The sequence below is a fragment of the Trachymyrmex cornetzi genome, unplaced genomic scaffold, assembly GCF_001594075.2.
Source record: "Trachymyrmex cornetzi isolate Tcor2-1 unplaced genomic scaffold, Tcor1.1 scaffold237, whole genome shotgun sequence".
In the NCBI taxonomy this organism is placed as follows: Eukaryota; Metazoa; Arthropoda; class Insecta; order Hymenoptera; family Formicidae; genus Trachymyrmex; species Trachymyrmex cornetzi.
This window is the reverse complement of record NW_017297029.1, coordinates 399,732-420,354: the sequence shown is the minus strand read 5'-3', so window position 1 is coordinate 420,354 and position 20,623 is coordinate 399,732. Positions and strand designations below refer to the sequence as shown.

Sequence of the window (20,623 nt, the reverse complement as noted above, 5' to 3'; positions counted from 1 at the left end):
CGCGCTCTTGGATATATGTTAAATTCAAATAAGATAATCTGATGAATTTGGTAAAATCACAAATATATAAGATATAAGATAGCTACGTGAGACCTTCGCTGAAACAAGTCATTAGTATTTTCGATGCGTTCAACATTCATCGCAGTCACATCTATAAAAAGTCGATTTCACGCGAATCTCATTTTATTGTTAACGCTTTACGTTAAAAAAAGACTCATTTATTTTCGAGTATACCACAGATTTCAACGAATATATTCGATTAATATAATAATAGTGTGGCTGAAAAAAAATTATAGATAATATTGCCAATATGGCCAACAATGAATTTTGATAAAAGATAATACCGCGATTATTTTAACTTGTAAGAACTTTTTCCCACTTGCAAAGGAAGATGTTAAAAAGAGGCCGATTTTTGCTCATAAAGGTGTAAGTAAAAGGAATAGCGTTTTTTGTAAATTTTCACTTCCTGAATACGATAATATTAATAAAAAGTTAGGGATCACCTTGAAAATTGAGCATGAACATGATATATTTGAACAAATTTCAATATTCTTACTTACCTTTGAAGGTGTTGCCTAAGCGCCACGAACTTTTTAATAATTTTATCATATTCAAGAAGTTAAAGTCTACAAAAAACACTATTTCTTTTACTTATACCTTTTTAGGCAAAAATCTGCCCTTTTTTGGGAGATATTAAAAAAGGTCCGATATTTATCTAAAAGAATGTAAGTAAAAGAAATAGTGTTTTTTATAGATTTTGGCTTTCTGAATATGATAAAATTATTAAAAAGTTCGTGGCACTTGGGGAACACCTTGAATAAGAATATTGAAATTTTATCGTATTCAGGAAGTCAAAATCTATATAAGAACGTTATTCCTTTTACTTGCACCTTTATGGACAAAAATCGATCTCTTTTTAACATCCTGTTTTAACATCTTTTACTGGAATAATGTCAATGACAATGTTACCGTGTAAATATTTGAATGCTGTGGGAAAATTAATAAATCGAATCGAGCATGAAGAAATATTTGCAAAAATTAACTTTCACTAAAATACGGTTTTTTACGAACCGCATTAATAAAGCGCAGCATCGCAATTGAAAAATGCAATCGCGACCGAAAGATTTCTGCAAAGCAATGTTATCGCTAAAAATTGACGAGTTATTCAAGAACGGAATTGTTGAAGAACGCTTTCCACGGCGGTGATTATTGGCGCAAAGTGTGTTCTCACACAGCTCTCGAGCTTGAAACGCTCTTAAAGGAGTGAGGTCTATACGCTCACGTACGCCGCGCCGCGCACGAGTCGTATTATTCAAGTCGCACCGCACGCGTGTGCGTAATATGTATGGGCGAACGCGCGAGAAGCTGATAGGTGGGCTTATGTTCGTTACCATGTACCGGGTGAAGCGAAGTGATGGCCGTGAGAATTTTTCAGGTAGCTTGGAGAGTTGAACTCGGAAAGTTATACGTCTGTATACCATATGTCGATATGGTATGTTTCTTTTCTCTTTCCCTTCCACAAGATTCAGATTCTTATGAAAATTATGTACATGAAAAAAGTAAGTTACGTTACAAGACCATTAATATTAGACAAAATAGTTAGAAATAAATTTATTTAAAAATAAAATCAAGTCTTTTGGAAAAGCATAAAACTAAACTCGTCATTATTTTTTCAGTGTGATATAATATGAATATCTATTTAAATGACTTTTTTAATTTCATAAAATTCTTGGCTAGGCTATTAGAAGTCAGCTTTTTATGGTGAGAAAAAAGAAACGTCAACGTGAAAAAAATCAAGTCTACGTGATTTCCAATAATGAAAAGAAGCGAAGCGACGACGCGACGTCGGCTGCATAATGCATGCAGATATGCATCGGTGCTTCTCTTTAACGCGACATGACGGAGTGGCATAGTCCTGTAGCGGCACAGGTGCCGGAATGTTTTAAGCACCCTTTACATTTGTCCATCACGTGCGTGTTCGTATGTGCTTATAACGCCAGCACGTAGTGTGTACGAGAGAAGTCTTGCGTGCGGTGCGTGCACGCCCACGCGCATCGCACGCCTCCGCCAAGCCTCGAGTTGCAACAGGCCCCGTGTACCCAATAAAGGAACACTCACACTGTGCTTCGCGAGATTCATGTTGTTATGGTAGAGAAAACAAAAGTAGGATGCGGCTGAATTAATCTAAATAATCTTTGACAATCAGTTGCCGCTCAGAAACAAACATTTCATTCAGTATTCTTCTCATTATTCTACATTCTCTTTCTTTCCGATTATTATTCCGCCTCCAATATTACTACATGATGCACTTGTTAGAAAAAGATCTGACAAAATATAAGAAATTAAATGAATTTCTCAAAATTTTAGCAATTCTATCATTTCAATATTACTATTATTTTTTTCTTAATAGGACTCTTTTAATCAAATACACAAAAATTGCAATTAATGGCGTGGATGTAGCTTTATTAACTTTGATCTAATAGCTGTGGTTAGCATGCGCTATACAATACCATAAGCGCCTTTACCTTTTGTATCTAATTTATCTTCAACGCTTATGTACATAAACCATCTCATTAACTCACGTAATATGCGACTCTGCGTTATCATACGTGTGTCTTTTCACAAAAATATAGAGAAATGTTTATAAAAAGGCAATCTATATGTAACAATATTTTCGAAAAATTTGTATTGTGTTATCTGAAAGAGTTATTTATGCTTATCCTCTAATCCTATAACACTCGTATTTTTACAATAATAAAAAATATCCGATAGAGTCAGAAGCCTACGTTTTTTTTTTAAATTCGTCAGTTTTTTTTCTATGTAAAATTGACGGTTGACCGAGCAAACGTCCAAGTTATTATCGAACAACGGATTTTCCAATAACGATAATCTAATAACGCGGAATGTTAGCGACTCGATGATACTGCGTCATTATGCAGTTTATCGTGCAAGATGTTTTTCCAACAGTGAGCAGCGATAACATTGTATGTATAATCTATATTAATCATGCATTTTCCCGATATCTACTGAAAATCGGTAATGTAAAATAGCGATGCAATAAAATGATTTTACGAGCGATTTCACGCGTTCCTACTGCGCTTCCCACTATTTGAAATTCCTCTGAAATTATCATTTTCCGTGAATTCACAGTTAACTGCTAATTTCTAAACCAACAATTCAATTACGACTATAGAAATTATTGAAGCTAAAGAAAATGCTATTCAATTATTACTATTCTATTATTGAAAATACTATTTCAAATTATTAAAAACTTTTTATGTATCTTTATTCTAATTTAAAATTTTTTTTTTAATTTAATCAATTCATTTGCAACAATAATCAAGATTCGTGGCCTTAACGGTATTCACACTTCATTCACAACACAATGGACTGTGATAATCACAAATTAAATACGGTAAGCAAAGAGCAGCATGATTGTCCTTCGACTGATTCGCGCTATCTTTAGATTCATGGTAAATAGACGATTTGTAATTTTTATCTATCTACTTTTATCTATTACACGTAGATCGAAGTTTATATTGCAGACTATTTTCTTTTCTCCGTTGTCACCGTATTCTCGAACGTAATATGACCGGTAATCTACAATCGGATGATTAATATACTGGAATGTGCTATTTAAGTATTAATTAAGTTCGGTGCTACAAATTCCCATTAAAAATAAATCAATTCTGAACTCGTTAAATAATCTACATTTATTCCCTTCAGTAAATGTGGAATATTCTATATCTATAACATGCAAGATTAAATCGATTGGATTGGAAAAGCACACGCGGATAAAGAGAGACACGTCTCGTAGGTGTTCCGACTGTTTCGATCTGATTCCGCTGACGATAGCGATCTACATTCGAGTTTAATTTCTATTTATATGTCCCATTGTCGCGGGCGAACACAGAATGGAGATCAATTTCACGCTCAACTAAATCGCATGCTGCGATATCGGTCGGCATGTTACATTGGAAAACCCTTGCCTTGAGGCAAACGTCTCCCGTTTGTTGTTCAACGACGACAAATGAAATGCCAGTGCACAAAGAGCCGTAGGAACTTAATTAACGCTAATCGGAATTTGAAGTTGTGAGCACAAAAGCGCCGCTTTTTACAATCATCGACATTTACGGCTTTTATTCCATTTTAATTACTCAGAAATTGATGTCATAAAATATCATATTACATATTCGAACAAATATTGCACAGACACATAAATCGATTCGTTTTCTCTTTCTATTAATATTATTTTCTTCTTCGATAAATTATGTATTTATCTTTAATCGGTCTTATTTTAAATAAATTTACTTAAAATATATATTTTAAATAAGGAAAAAAATAAAAATTTATTTAATATTTATTATTTTAGATAATTTCTTCTGACCTATTTCTTATTTAATATTTGAAATAAGTTCTTGGAGAACCAATAATTTTATATTTTTTATTTCAAATAAGTTGTGTCACTATTTTATCGACTTCTACGCGATTTTTTAAATAAGTTTTTCTGAAACTTATTTTATATTTTTTATTTTAAATAAATCGTATCAGTTATTTTACCGTACCCGTGGTATTTATGTTTACTGACAAAGTATAAAATATTTACAACAATCACACACAAACACACAAACAAATATTAAATTACAATATTGTTTTCTGCTTTTCAATTTCTTCGGAAATGCGTTTCCCTTTCTGATTATTTGTTTTCAAAACATTGGCGTTTGGTTTTATGTGAATTTTCGCATGGCGTCGTCGTGGTAGAGTCGTTACTTCCTGTTGTTGCACCGCAAAAGAGTCATGAAAGAGAGACCGCATCTTCGCGGCGAGAAGATGACAAAAATACGCGTTATAGCTCTAGTCGTCATCCGGTGCGGTGATATTTTCGGCGTGCACACATTCATTGAGAAAAGCCTTAATGGGCGAACGGTGTGTGGGCGCACTCATGTACGTGTTAAGCGTGTGCGTGTGTCCACAGCACACAAATCCGTCATAATAATCTGTCTAGTATGTACTTTGTCTCTTTAGTGAGCAAGAAACTAACGTCTAATAGACAAATGGAATATCTCGACCTTTGCAATGTGACATTCAAGTCGGTCATTTCCCATTCACGAGAAAGCGGAAAATTAATGGTTAGGTTAAACATTGATGCGCCCGCATTGAGTCACTTAAATAGTAAAGAAATCAATTCTGAATGCGTGTGGCGTTTCCGGGTTATTTTTACAACACGCAATCATGAATACGCGTATTATTCTAATCCATTATTCCATTTTAAATAGGTACATATATATATGTATGATTTCACGGCCTTTAGAATTATTTTACATAGTAATGATAAGGACGCGCGTTTAGACATTGTTGTGGCAAGAAATTAGGAAAGAGTGATGATTAAAAATTACTTTAAAAGGTAACAGGAGTGTACAAAAATTCGTCGTACACAGCTGTCATTGCCGTTTCCGCGCGTTGAAAGTGACAAATGGTCGAAAACATAAAGAGCACCGTTTCTTAGAAGGGCCGACAAACGCACGCGTTCAAGGGTGTTTGAGAAACATGCGTGATATATTGGGCTTTACATGCGTGCTTTATCGGGCTCTAAAACCGCGTTAGGTGAAATAGACGGGCATAAAGCATGACGCATAAGCTTTGTAACTTGTTTCATGATACAATCTCGTTTGACGAGATGACGATGGAGTTTTACGAGCTCCCGAGCACGTAGAACGCGAAATAAGTTACGAACCGCGGAAGGATAATGCCCCCGAATAACTTGAAGAAGATCCTGCGGATCGCGTCAAGATCCAGTGATTTTTCCATCGCACACGCAGGATGTATTCTTTGCGTTCGCTTCGCGTGCCTGCACTTTGACGATGCACATGACTCTTTATCTTTCACTCTTTTCTTAGTTTCCTTCTATTTATATACTGTAAAGAGCCTCGTTATAAGTATCGCACGGTTAATATCATGCTTTGAGAAAAATTGCCAGCAACGGTGGAGTTGACGGAAAAACAGGAAATTGATATTAACGTAACCCTTCACACGTTACTCATAATTGTTATGCGTCCTGTTGTATCGTATTACATCCTCATACCGATAAGGGTAACGAACGGTAATCAGTTATTCGACGCACATCAAAGATTCCTAAAGTTGCATACTTTGAAAGATTCACAAGAATATACCTTTGAATCGAGAAAAGTATTTCGAGTATTTTTTATCGAGTACTTTTTATCATCTAACGTTATATAAAATCTTTATTGATATACGCATGTATCTATTACATTCTCAAAATAATTATTTAAATTAAAAGATGAAGGAATTTTTCAGCAGTATCTATTATGATAGAATAAAATAATTAATTCAATAAAAATATACTAATTTTTTATTTTAATTATATAATTTATACCATTTTAAATATGACTGCATGGGAAATATTTTGCTAAACACTCGCAAGAAATCTAATAATAGCCCACGCCAAAAGTTCAATATTATCTATGAAGATCAGAGAGATGAGCACGTTGTACGGTTGTACCAGACAGATGCAAATGATTGCATCCGTTACACGCGGTAGCCGAGACAATAATTCATAATGCAGCTGAATGTATCATAATATCGCGGTCATACGATGGAAGGGAGGATCGCAATATGCGAATGGCCGCGGGTCTCTTGCACGATTTCTCTATTGTTTACGAGCCATTGTGTCCATAATCGTGGGCCAAAGGCCAAGGAGATGGCAATACGACGCGTCGCGTCGCGGTATTTCTTTCCGGGTGCATCGTGATGTGCACGGCGCGCGACATTGCAGTCTTATCTGATCCGACACGAGAGAAATGTTTCGTCGCCGTGCAAACAACTCTTTCCCTTTGTCGGCGAGATAAGCCGGATTTTCCCGCGCCGGATTGTTCCGCTTTATTGCACCGCGTACGCTCGCGACTATTTATGCGCTCCGTTAATGGAATCTCGCGTTTCACTTGGCGAACGATTGTTCGTTTCGATCGCTTTTGGCAGATAGGCAGATACATACCGTGAAAATGAAAGTTAGCACGCGTTGCTACTCTCGAGCGCACTCGAGCGTTCTTCTTCGGTCTCCCGTAGGCCGTAGGTGACAAGTGAACGAGTGACGAGGATTTTTATGGTATGGTCTTACAAAGAAGTAAACGGATCGAGCTTGCTTTCGCTGGAAAGTAATGATCACGTTTACGGCGGTATGCCGTATGATGAGATCTACTTGGATGAATCAGGCTTCGATCTCGTTCTTATCATTTGTCTACTTATATAGTAACTTTGTTCTAATAAAATCAAATCAATTTTTCAATCAAAATTTCTCAAAAATTTTACGTTTCAGATTTTTTAGTATCGCATTTTTCAAATCTTGTAGAACAGATAATAAACTAATGTCAAAACACGATAATATTCATCGTAATATATAATTACGTCATCCATTCATACAAAGTTAACAAGAATGTAAAGTTGAGCTAATTATTATAATTGAATTTCTCGACTCGATCGCGCGCGAGCTCGTGATATACAATATTATACTTATATACTTATATTCAATATCATATCCGCTTCTTACAGTATTAACGGCAAAATTGAAAGTGCACAAGTATTATTTTCTATTTTGCCTTTGCAAGCAAATTATAACGAGACACGTGTAAGAGCTTTGAATATCTTATTACAGTATTCATGCGTGTGTGTATTATACGTCAATGTCGTAAAATAATTTTCTGGAGACATTAATAGATAATCGAAGATGAAAGTGGTTATTAGCCTTGCAAGGACGAGCGCGATCATTATTCACTACCGTCTTCTTGCTACTCGCTAACTTTATGTACTCGCATGTACGAACATATGTTTTAGAAAATCTAACGTGAGACATCTGGGCCACATTAAAATATTTATTAAGATAATATTTTCTCACACACATTAAATAACAAAAAGATTCAAAAATTAATTTATTTGATTGGAAATAGTTTATTTTTTATTTGTCATGTTCTAAGAGGCAAAACTCACGTATTTACTTTCGAAAATCTTTGAATGAAAGAGAAAATATGGGAAGCTCGAGGCACCTTGTACGTAATCAAGCGAATAATTAATTCTTGCGGAGGCGTCGCGCGTAATATTCCGTCGTCCTAATTCCTCCAACGAGCGTATGGGCGTACTATAATTCGTTATCAGACGGTCGAGCTTATCAGAAACACTGTATATCGATCCAGTTTAACACTGTCGGATCGACGTACTCCGATACGTGAGCATTTGTGTCGCGTTTGCGCTTTCCGGTGCGGAATTTCGCGCGATTTATCGACACGTTCGTGCGTTCATCGTTTTTCTGAAATTAGGCCATGGTTTCTGAGCTCGCGCGAAGTCGCTGACTTAACTTTCCATTGAACGACGACACCGCCGCGGCCGCGCCGGCGAGTCTCCCTACACTGTACGTGAGTAGGCTCTCTAAGTGATCCCTTCGAGCTCGCCGAGGCGGTTTTCTGTCGCGAAGAAGAACGTGCTTTCATCTCGATTCGACTGCGATGTGAAGATTTTTCTCACTCGCTCGAAAACTTATTCGCTTTGTCTTCCTCTAATCAGTTTGTCGAAGGAAAACTGTTTGATCGCGGTAAACGTTTTGCGCACGTGACCTTCAATAAAGCTCTTCGGAGAATTTCCTTTATCAGTAAGTATAATCATATTTCGTAACTTGAGGTAACACTTTTGATTTGAGAAAATTATAACGAGTGGTAAGTTGAAAACTGTTCGACGTAAGAGACTTGAATGATTTTGAATAAAAAGTGAAAGCCACGCATAATTTCATATTACATCATGTTTCATAATTATCGTACGTGCATATAGTCAAATTATTAATTTATGATGTTTATGATTGATGTGATATCATCAATTGAAATCCAAGAAAATTGTTGGGCGAAAGTTTCTTTGTGAATTCTGAAACAATTAAATTATAAAATACATAATAAAATTAACAAATGCGTTTATTTTATCGGTAAATATAGATATTTATCATAAATATGTCTATTATCTTATATATCGCTCGGAAAAGATCATGTTTCCACAGAGATATCTCTTTAAGATATCGATATAAAGATAATGAATGTGCAAATAAATACAAAGCGTAGATTGCAATATAAAAGCGGAACATTAATTCTTTATCATATATTAAAGATTCTGCAAAATTTAAGGTAAAATTTTAAGCGGACGGCAAGTAATATTTCGAGAAGTCGAGAAAGTGGCATTAAAAAAAATGACAATCCAGGCGGTTTGTCGGAAATAGAATTGCGCATCGAATATCTTCCGCCCACAGAACAATGAAAAGTTTGTGGGGACGACAGACAAGAAACCGCGGGAAGACGCACTGTCGTCAGACCAGAAATCCGGGATACGGAATTAGCTCGCCCGTCGCGGCCGCGTCATGAAAAGCATGTTTAAGGAGGTTTATACCTTTCCGCGCCCTTTAAAGCGCGACAAACGTTTATGCTGCCTAAAAGCGCACTCTCTGCACCATCCGCGTATAATAATTCTTTCAACGTACAAACACGTGGATGATATATTGCGACAGCGTCGTCGCAAATTTCTGAGTCACGCGGATAACTGTCAATTAATAAAAAAAAATACGTACCGCCAAACTCTATTTTATTCCACGCATCGTATAATAATGGATTTGTCTAACAGCAGAAATGACGTTTATGAGTTATAGAAAGTATCGAAAAAGTCTGAGAGAAAAGATATTCGCGACTAATTAATCTCTCCATAACTGATCGCAATCCTGTGTAAAAGAGAATGTTTTTGTATCGCGCCCCCCGTTATTAAGTGCTAATTGCTACATCTTAATTATGTTAATAAAGATCTTATTGCAAACTTTCCTTCGGTCGAAATGACTTGAGAAACAAAGACGAGAAGCGGCTGACTAGGTTGTACGATTTTTGACGAAGGTATGTGAAAAGATTAGAAAATTATGTAATTATTCCGAGAAACTACAACGGCCGTGCGGTTGTGCAATAATTACAATTAGGGCGTGCAGACTGCAGTTGTTTCGACTTTCGCTCAAAAAATCTATCGCTCTCGGAATTTCTTCCTCTTCACATATTTCTTATATGCACGAGCACAAAAACGCGATGCAACGTGTGAGTTCTCTTCATGACGTTTACGCGACTAACGTACGATTTTATTTGCACTTTCAGGATTATGGAAACGCGGATTTGCAAGTGTGTCTGACGATCAGCTGGGATCATGGCCCTGACTGTCGTTCCCTCGACCCGTGTTTTCAATGGAAACGGTGAGTCACTTTTAATAAAAGTGCATACGTCTATAGAGATCGTTGGCCATAATTGAATCGGAAATTATAAGCGTGGAATGTAAGGAGATCTATCGACTCAATATTATTTTACATTTGAAAACAATATCTATGATATTCAAGTAAAAGTATGAGAAAGATAATAATAATTATCATTGTTATGATATAGCAGATTATTTTTCTTATATAATTTTATTTATTATAAAAACATTAAATTTTATTTTATAGGTACTATAAAATTACCGCTATTATTATTATTTTGTCAAACATTATTTTCTCATTTCTTGTAATTATATGTAAATAAGAACAAAGACACCTGACTGCACATAATTCAGAATATGTGACACGGAATACTTCGAGATGTGTCGAGGCGGAATTCATTAAGTCATTGCCACGTATGTTGTGTTACTACGAGCGGGCGGTATGACACTAAATGGAATCTCCATATTCACCCGACTAACGAACTTTGCGAGATTATTATAACTATGTTTCTCTGGATAGTTGCCAATGGTTACAACATATTTCGGTTTACATTGCGCTGCGGCCATTAACCTCGAATAAAGAGTCATTCGACGATGAATGATTGCAATTTTAATTCTAATTAAAATAACTAATAGATCTTCTCTCTCACACCAACCAAAAACTTCTTTCTTAAATCGCGATCGAAGTGTAAACAAAATAGTTTCCAATTGTTGATTATTCTAACAATTAATTTAGTCGCCATTAATAATTAAAAATTTTGAGTAATATATATTAATAACCAATTATCATTTTAATCATGTATATATTTTTTCAACACGCATAATAAATTAAAAAATCAAGATAAATAATTAATTAATTCAATTTTAAATTTAGATTTAAGGATAAAACATGCGCTTTTTTCGAATAAATCTGCAGAACTTGCAGAAACTATATCTGTGTTATCTTGATGGCGCAACCTTGACCGTTGTCTCAACAATAAATGTTCATCTTATCGGAAATAAATGTAAAGACAAACGAAATTGTCTGAGGTAAAGTGTTTTTGCTTGTAGTGGGGACGCAGGCGTACGTTTCCGGTTCGAAATGCCTTTGTTGCCCTTACGGATATCACATCGATCTGGACTTCGTGCGTTATTGCGAGGCCGTCGCGGCCGGAAGCGCCGGGGACAGGCCCTGCACGGAGCGACGTAAGAAGCGAGAACGTCGTAGACAATGTCAGTCAATGGAGGTTCTTCTGGGCCTGGTAATTAGTTTTAACAATATCTCTAATTACGTGTACTGAAAGCACCATTCTATGCTGGTTAACAAATAATAAAACCGTGACTACTATAATGCAGTTTAATTTTACGAGAGAATATTTCCTATATCGAATAATAATTGATGTCACATTTTAGATATTTTATATGTTATTTATGATATTTATTATTACAATGAATAATATTGAATTTTGCTTGAATAATGTCGATAATGGGATTTAATTGAAAAGGATTTAACATTTATTTGACACGTAATTAAGTAAGGTAGGTTATGATAAATAATAATCGTGATTGACGATATTCTGTATTATAGATAAAAATAAAAGATGTAGATCTTACATTTAAATGCCATTTCTAATTGCATGTTTTAAAAAATTACAATGATTTTAACCATGTATCAAATTACTTGATCGCGCCTAGTTTGTTTCCGTGAAAATTTACCGACTTTGACGAGATAAACATGCTCATCGCAAGGCGACGAAACCGTGAAGATTCAAGATAAATCACTCGACACAAAGCGCGACGGAGTGCACCAACCTAATTCATATTGAACGTGGCGAACAAGCGTCCTCGTGTTAGATAGTTTCCTTTATTTTTGATTCTAGGTAAGTCCGGCACTGGCGGGCATAGAGGCTGAATTGCCGAAAATACCGCAAGAATGTACGACCGCGAACGGGCTGACTACTCTGCCGAGATCAAATCATCCGCCGCCAAGACAGCAGAGAGATTCGCATCCCTCGCCAATCGTCGATCTCAGCGATGTCGTGGGTGATTTCGAAGCGACCCTCAAGCGATCTTGCAGGTCATCGAAAATCTCCGATTGTCGACTTTTTACAGAAACTGGTAAAATATTGCTTCTTTTATCGATAACAGCGAGAAATATTGCAAACATTAAATATATACATATACTCGTATATTACGTAATTAAACAATAGAATAATTATATAGAAATTTTCGAATTATAGTTTGACCTCTCTATTAAAATATCGCGACAGGAATTTGGCGTTTGCAATTTGTCTTTCATTTAGAAACAGTCGTCGTTAGAAATGTAGTAGAAACTTATTGATGAAACTTAATAAAATCCATTTCGTGTCAAGTGTCTCATCAGCTGATTGTCGGAAGACGAAGAGTTCCGATCTCGAAATTAACGGTAAAATTACTCGTGATGGCAACTTAATGAGTTGTTCGCACGACGAATTAACGGCTGCGGTGAAAAAACGGAGTAATAAAATAAAAGAGATCTGATAATTTTTCACGCACATTGGATTTCTTCGCGCTAAATCCGTTTGCGGCCATCTTAGGATTCTCCATGGCCCAATGACCTGCTATATAGCGAGCAAGCGGTGCGAGGAGAGAAACGGCCTCTTCCGTGTCTTTGAAGTCGCCACGGCATCGGAACACGTTAATTATTTCGTTATGCGATTGCCTTCTTATTATAGACAACAGTGTTGATTTCACGAGTTCTCGCCTACGGAATAAATCGTCGCGGAGAAATTGTATTGTTTGGAATCGTCGACGCGTTAGAAATTACTTGTGCGTAAGCTTTCTGCGTCTAAAGTCTAAAGTGATAATTGAATAACACCTCGCCGATTGAAAGTGCACGCGACTATAATTAATTGCGAGAAAGCAAAGTAACGAACGTGCGAACGTTTTTTTTCCACTATGTTTATAATATCTTCCGTTATCTTATGCGATGCAAATTCACGTGACGAATGCATTTACTGCTGAATATTTTCTCTTCACTAAAATATTATTTTATAGAAATTATTGAAAGAGACATACGTTATTTTTTATCTTGTGTTAAATTGTTCGAATTAATTTAGAACAGTCTCTCTTATTTTCTTTAAGAATTTTTTCAAGCGCAATTAAGATCAAAACTTGGCAAAATAATTTCAGATTCCTTATTAATTTCAGCTAATTTGTTAAATCAAGGAAGGAAGGTGTGCAAAGTGATATGCTTACACAGAATTTTTTTACATTATTATATAAACTTATAATGAATGACTTTTATCATCGTGTGCGGTAAAGAATTTTCATAAGAATATTATAAACTCAGAATTTTATAACTACTTTAAAGATACCGCTTCTCTTTAATTACGAAGAAATCGTTTTGCCAAATATTTTATTTCGCAGGCTCTTAATTTTATCAGATGTTTTAAAAGTGTTGCTCCGATCACCGTTATTTCTTTTAAACGCTTTAAAAAGATGTCTTGTCTCGTTTTGGTAATCCAACTATCTCATAACGGCTTATGCAGTGGTTTCCAAACTTTTGCGTTCTGTAATTAACAAAGTATTCTCTTATAATAAATTTAAATCGAATGATGTAAATATATAATATGATATAACTGACACTATTGAATGCTCAATAAATCCATGTTAGGTTTAATTAAATGAAATTTTAGTGCAAAGAACATATTATGAATATTTATAATAAATTATAAATAATAATTACTCATAATTTATAACAAAGTAATAATTATTAAAAGTTTCTTATTTGAAATAAGGGGGGATTATATATACTCGCGATTGTCCGTTTCGGTTCGCGATTATTAGCATCTCAGATTGATTGTGTCTTAATGTCCGAACGTTTCGGCGCACAGTCACATTCGAGATTAATTAAATTCATGAATATTATATTATTAGAATTCTAGAATATTATATTATTCGAAACTTTTAACTTTGACCGATTCTTAAGGAGCTCTCTACTATATTAAGCGATAATTATATTATATGACAAATTTATTCTAGTTTTATCAAATACATAGATATTTTAAAACAAATGTTAAAAACAATGATATTTAAAACAAATGTCCTAAATATTAAAATACGAAATTATAATTGAATAAGAAGAAATTTTTCCTCTCGAGATAACTGCAATAGCACGAAGTTCAGAAGTTACGGGACGAAAAATATTTATCTCGTAGTCGAGTCATATGCTTTTGCGACTGATTGAGTAATGAGACAGTTGATACCATTATAATTTTTTATTTTACCATTAATCACATTCCGATAATCTCGAGAACATCAGATCACTTCGCACGCGTTTCGCTCTCTCTCTCTCTCTCTCTCTCTCTGATTTCAAAGCTGTTACTTGATGGGCGATTATGTTTCGCTAGGACAATCGCATCCGTTTCTCACGATGGTAGAAGAGCCTCTCTGTGTTGGAGAAAACAGCTCTCTTGTCTCTTTCTACGAGACGAGTCGGCTCTTTCTTACTTGTTTTGCGATTTATCGTGTGACCGACAGCACCCCGCTGACAACGGAAACGTGTCGCAAAGTGGATACAGTTTGTATCTTCTTTTGCCAATCAACTGGCAATTAGCATTATACAATCATCACACATACAAGAAAGGAGAATGTCTAAAGAGGGAAAATTTGAATAAAGTGATTAGATGAATTGAAGTGAAATTTCTCTGTTTAGTTTTAATATTTGAAAGCCAATTTAGAATTTAAATCAGAGTTTTAGTAAAATATTTGTAAAAATATTAATTATTTTTTAATATTATGTGTGACTAATTAACTTCCTGTTTTTTTTTAATAAATATAATGTTTGTAATCAAAATATGTTAATTTAACGATAATTTCAATGGTATATAAAAATGTTTGTATTTTGGTTTTATTATCCCGGGAAAAAATGTTATATATTTGGACATATTTTATATATAATTATATATAATTGTATATAATATGTCAATTTTTTATATAATTTTATATGAAACATTTTTTTCCCGGGATTATATCATCTTCCCGTCAGATATGTATATTGCGAATTCGCGAATATTTATATGTATGATGTATAAATTAAATTATTTCTCTATCTATTTCTCATCGTTAAATTACTAAATATTCTAATGAAATATTATACAGAGGAAAACAATTAGACAAGTATCAATCAAGATCAACATAGATAACTATCGACATAGGAAAATATTTCAAAGTGAAAGAAAGTTTTAATAACGTCCATTGTTTCCGTGAAAAAAGAAACGAATAATAAATTACATTTCTTGACAACGAAAGGAAAGATGTTCAAGATACATCGCTAGCTTAAGGTTAATATCCGCAAAAACGCGCGTTCTAAACCAATTAACAGATTTTAAAGTATAATAACATACTACGCGAAATCATCTCTCAGAGATCGGATCTACCGCGTAACAAGCTTCTCCGGCATCGCCCATCGATTAAATCCCACGTGAAAATGCGTCGCGGCCGTTTCTTGCGGCTTTACGTGCTATTAAGTCGCAATTCGAAGATAGCTGGCGGTCGTTTCTCCTCGCGAGCAGTGCGGGCACGCAAAGAGGAGGTACGAGTTCGCGAGGCTCGCGCTGCGGAACGCGGCGTGGAAGCCGACTCGACTCGACGCGACGCGACGGTGCGTGGCTGGAACCACCTGCTTCCGGTCGTTGTACCGGTGCCCATACCGGTTACCGCCACGAGGTGCAACCGTATTACCCCGCGGTTACATTGCCGTTACATCCTCATTGTCCGACCGCGATGTACAACACCCTTTCGAGCATTATCGTCTATTTGCCGATGCACACGAAATATCTACATCACGCAATTAGCCAATGTGTGTATCTAGAACAGTTACATTTTTAACGGACCTCTTATACGATAATCATATCAATTTGTAAGAAAGTCAACGTTTTTTTACTCTCGTAGAAGAATGTAATATTAGAAGATAGAGATTCATTACTTATTCTGAATAATAAAAGTACTGAACAAAAATGCAAAATAAATAACTTTTAGTATTAAAAAGGCCAGTATTTTGGATTTTTGCAACGGTCGCATTACGTAATTATTATATTTACACATTTTTAATATATTTGTTAAATAGCATTACAAACAAATGTTGATAACATTTTAAGTAGAATGGAATACATTTTCATATCGTATTAATGGAATATGATTTCCATACTCCATATAGCGTGTAAATTTCGGAGCAATTTCCAATCATGTCGTATCTGATTAAGAAAGCGAAACGATGCGTGTCGTGGTAATAACGAGGTGTTTGCCAGTATCAGAAACAAGACGTCGAAATTTTCTCTCGCTGAGCTTAAAATAACCGAGTGCTCTCGCGACAGAGTATTAGCGCGATTGAATTTCAGAATTTTACATGTAACATGCAAAATGGTTAGTAGTCTAGGCCGATTGCTCGGGTAACGTGACTTCACCGTCACCGTTCCTAGCCATTTCGGTGCAACCTTGCTCGGACAAGGTGGTCACATATGGTCGCCTGCACCTGTCGAGCTAAACACGCGCGCACCCAACTGGTTCAACTATTTTCGAAGCACGTGCACATCGAGAACGAACGAAAATAAGATCGCGAAATTGCTACAGCATCGACATAAACTCGATGACCGCGCGTAATCGGAAATAATGTCGCACACACGGCACGGTACAAATAATATAAGCAAATCTTACCAAAGTGTTTCGTGTCGTAATCGTGAATATTTATCGTTTTTCATATTTCAGATTCGATCTCGCGTGTACCTACGTGTGTCGAAGTAATTGCGACAAATAGCCTAATTAATTGCCCGTGAATGGCGTTGCTCGCCTGTTTGGCGACTAAGTATTATACAATCCGTCGTTTAATCGTCACCAACACGCGTATGCTTAATTCAAGAAATTACGTACCTCAACTAATTAACGTTCAATGAATCTTAGTCGTTGTTGCACAATTACGATATTATTTTGTGGATAATTGTGGATGTATACGATCGCGTTTGTAAAACGTAAAAATTCTTTGCGTGTACCTTTTTAATACAAATACATCTTTATTTTAGAAAATGATAAAGAATATTAATTTTTAACATTATATAGTAGATAATCCATTGTTATTACGTAATCACTAGCAGGCAATACTAATTAATGACTAATTATGAAAGTATGCGAAAATTGTAAAGGTTCGCAGGATACAAATCCTTTCAGGTAGATTATTAATTTTTTACACACCATTAACTATTGCTCGATTTATTTCTCTCCTACCAAAGTCTTCTTCCAAACCCAATGAACACGTATAAATAATTATTTCTCACTCTCTCGAGAAAGAGCGCAAAATTTATTTAGTATAAAACAATTTCACCTGAAATAAAAACCATCAAGTTTCCAATTGGCAATACAAATATGTACTCATAGTGATTATTAATATTTTAAAATATTTCGCCGAGGTATTTCTCTGTTAATTGGAATAAATTTCAGGAAAAGTTTATTTGCTATTTTTCCGCAACTTGCCTGCTATCGCAATTAACCCTTCATTTCTTGCGTGAAATCCAGAAAATGCTTCAGCCTTATAAAATCGCTAAATATATATAAACACTATATATTTATATTATATATATTTAGTGTAACTGGTTTATAATTTAGAAAAAGTTTTTGCATCTTTGTCTACAGAGTGTATGAAATGTTATCAATTTTTATCAATTTAAATTATCAAAGAAAACAGTGAAAATTGAAGTATAATTTGGGAATAATAAGAAAAAAGAGCGCAAATAATGTGGAGCTAAGTACTCTGATATTTTGGATAATTTTTATTATGAGTTCACAAGCTCGATTGTATGAATGCATTATAAAGAGAAACCGATCAATTGAATATTTCGCTAAAGATTGAATCTTATTTAAACGACATCGAAACATTTCACGAGCAGCTCACAGAGAGAGAGAGAGAGAGAGAGAGACCCGGATACCGCGAGACGTGCTTTTTTCCCGCGATTAGCAAATCGGTGGAGCATCAAAAGAAGAAGAGGCCAACGAAGGAAGAGAGGCTTTCGTCCCCTACTCCATTCACCTTTAATGCGAACGGTTGGTGCGCTCGCCGAGGCTCGACGGCTCGACGGCTCGACGGCTCGACGGCATCACAGTAGTCAAACGCAAACTGTCGTCGAAGCGGCGAAGAACCGCGACGGGTGTATATCGGGCCGCCGAATGCGAACGAACGAGCGAACGAACGAAACGAATTTGCCTACCTACGCGAACACGATGTGATCGCCTCTCGTTGCCTCGTCGAGCCAATTATATCGTCAATTCTGAGCGACTTTAAAGTCGCCCTCCGAGCTATAACGTTCTCCGGACGACCCAATTTGCCGAAATAAAATGAAAATATATAATAGGGAATAAACGAAAATAATATAGTATAACCTCGTAGCGGGCACGTCGCGTCGCCTGGACTCCGTCATCGAGGGAAATCGGCCGAGATTGCGAGCGAGGACGATTGCGAGAACGATTTCGCGACCGGCAGTGCGGCGAAAGACCGATGATTTCGTAGCGGAGTGTTAACTCCGCTCGGTTCAACGCGCGAGTGCACTTCCTTTTTCGAACGATTGATCTGCGACGCTGTGAAGTTGGTCGTAAAAAATGCATCCTGCCAATCTATCATTTTTGCGTTTGAATGCTGACTCGCGCTATAGAGAATTGGCTATAGAGAAAAATATTCCATATTTGAAGAAAGGAATTGTCGAATTCTCAAAATAGATCTGCGACCTTGTAAGATAATGAATGAAAACATCACGTTGGCCGATAATTTCAACCCAAAGCGATAGCGCGCGTTGTTCTAAAATTGTAAAATACGATAATTTATGCACATCGAGCGAAAAACGAATCGTGTTCCTGAAATATCGAACAATCGACAACAAAATAATTATAGATTTGAAACGTTAGAGGGCAATTAAATGATAAAAACGATGCTACCTTTAATTAATTTACTCGCGAAATGTTATTAATTGATGATTCGAAATAACAAAGAATAAATTTCATTGAAAACTGGCTTCGAGTCCCCGACGGTTGTGAATAAGTAAACAACAAATAGTAATCGGCAACTTCACGTTGGAGCGCGGGATACTGACGAGTGTTTCATCGTAACAATTGCATCTCCTTCTGAAAAGTCACGCGGACAAGTACAATAGTTCCACAAGACATCGACAAACGGCAAAAATGGGAGTGAAGAATTTCATCATGAAGAAGATTCCCTTCTGGAAGATGAAGGCGAAACGGAAATATCGTGAGTTCGTTTCAATGATCTGTATCTTTTGCGTTGCAGACAAAAGTATTTTTCGCTTGTAATTTTCATTTCTCCTGCGAGATTTTCTCGTCGATTAATACGCGCGATAATTTTCGAATTAAATTAAAATAGAAAGATATCGAATAGAGCAAATTAAAACGATGTAGCAACACTCACCTTGGCGCACGTTTTTTTTTTTTATAATTTGACCGCCGTGGTAGAATGGACTGCCATTGTTTATCGTCATACTGATTAGCGTCACTAGCAGCGGCGCAAGCAATTAACAGATAGTTTATCTAACTGTAAACAAGGTGAATTTGTTATCAAAAGAGTTGAATTCGTTATCTCGTCTCGTGAAATCGAACGACCTCAAAGATCGGTTGCTCTCCTCCCTCTTTTACTTTATATGCCGACATCCGATCACGATGTTGCGCTATTCGCGAGCAGCGCGCGATGCCTTTTTCCGTATTCGACAAGTGCATCTGCCTGAAACGTGAACGAGCAAAAAATGGAAGTGCCAGGGACGTCGCGAAATCGGAGTGTCAGTGTTAAAAAAACAATCTTATTTGCGCGTTATCGTAACGATCAGTCAAAATGTAGTTTAGGAGCAGCGATATGTAGAGAAGAAGCTGCATCGCAGCGAACGCATCCATAAATAACGTATCCATAAATAACGCATCCATTTCATAAATTTGCGATTTAAATTTGCTCAGAATAAAGGATTTTTAATTGAAGAATTAAGTCGTATAAATCTCTTTCGTTTTGTTGAAAATTAAATTTTCTGGAAGTCTTTAAATAAACAGTGGTTATTTTATTATATGACAAAAGCTAACTTCAGCTGACATGCGAACACGTAACTCTTGGCACGCAACAGTCGGATGGTTGCCTTGTTAATTTCTTTCGCTCCTCTTCGCGACGAATTTATCGCGATCTCATGATAGGCATGCGGCAGTAATGTTCGTCTCTGCTGCGAAACTTTCACGAAGCTGGAGATCGGCGTTTAGCCTTTTTATTTCACTTAATCCACATGTGCAATGCGCGTGATGCGTGATTCGAACGCTTCAACGTTAATGATGATGCATATATATAACATATATATAGGATCTG

General features: G+C 36.0%; 1 protein-coding gene across 4 annotated transcripts in view; it reads left to right on the top strand.

Moving 5' to 3' along the window:
• Window positions 1–20,623, top strand: part of Kank (KN motif and ankyrin repeat domain-containing protein 2 kank) — a 38,219-nt gene that overhangs the window by 9,092 nt on the left and 8,504 nt on the right. The window contains exons 1-4 of one of the 4 annotated variants that reach the window (XM_018507378.1): window positions 8,228–8,419; window positions 10,176–10,270; window positions 11,320–11,510; window positions 12,129–12,366. In XM_018507378.1, coding sequence (XP_018362880.1) covers window positions 10,225–10,270; window positions 11,320–11,510; window positions 12,129–12,366 — 475 coding nt within the window. In that variant the 5' untranslated portion in view covers window positions 8,228–8,419; window positions 10,176–10,224. Of the gene's footprint in view, window positions 1–8,227; window positions 8,420–10,175; window positions 10,271–11,319; window positions 11,511–12,128; window positions 12,367–18,394; window positions 19,517–19,891; window positions 20,058–20,623 lie in introns of those variants that run through there. The other 3 variants (XM_018507377.1, XM_018507380.1, XM_018507379.1) reach the window with 3 other exon arrangements.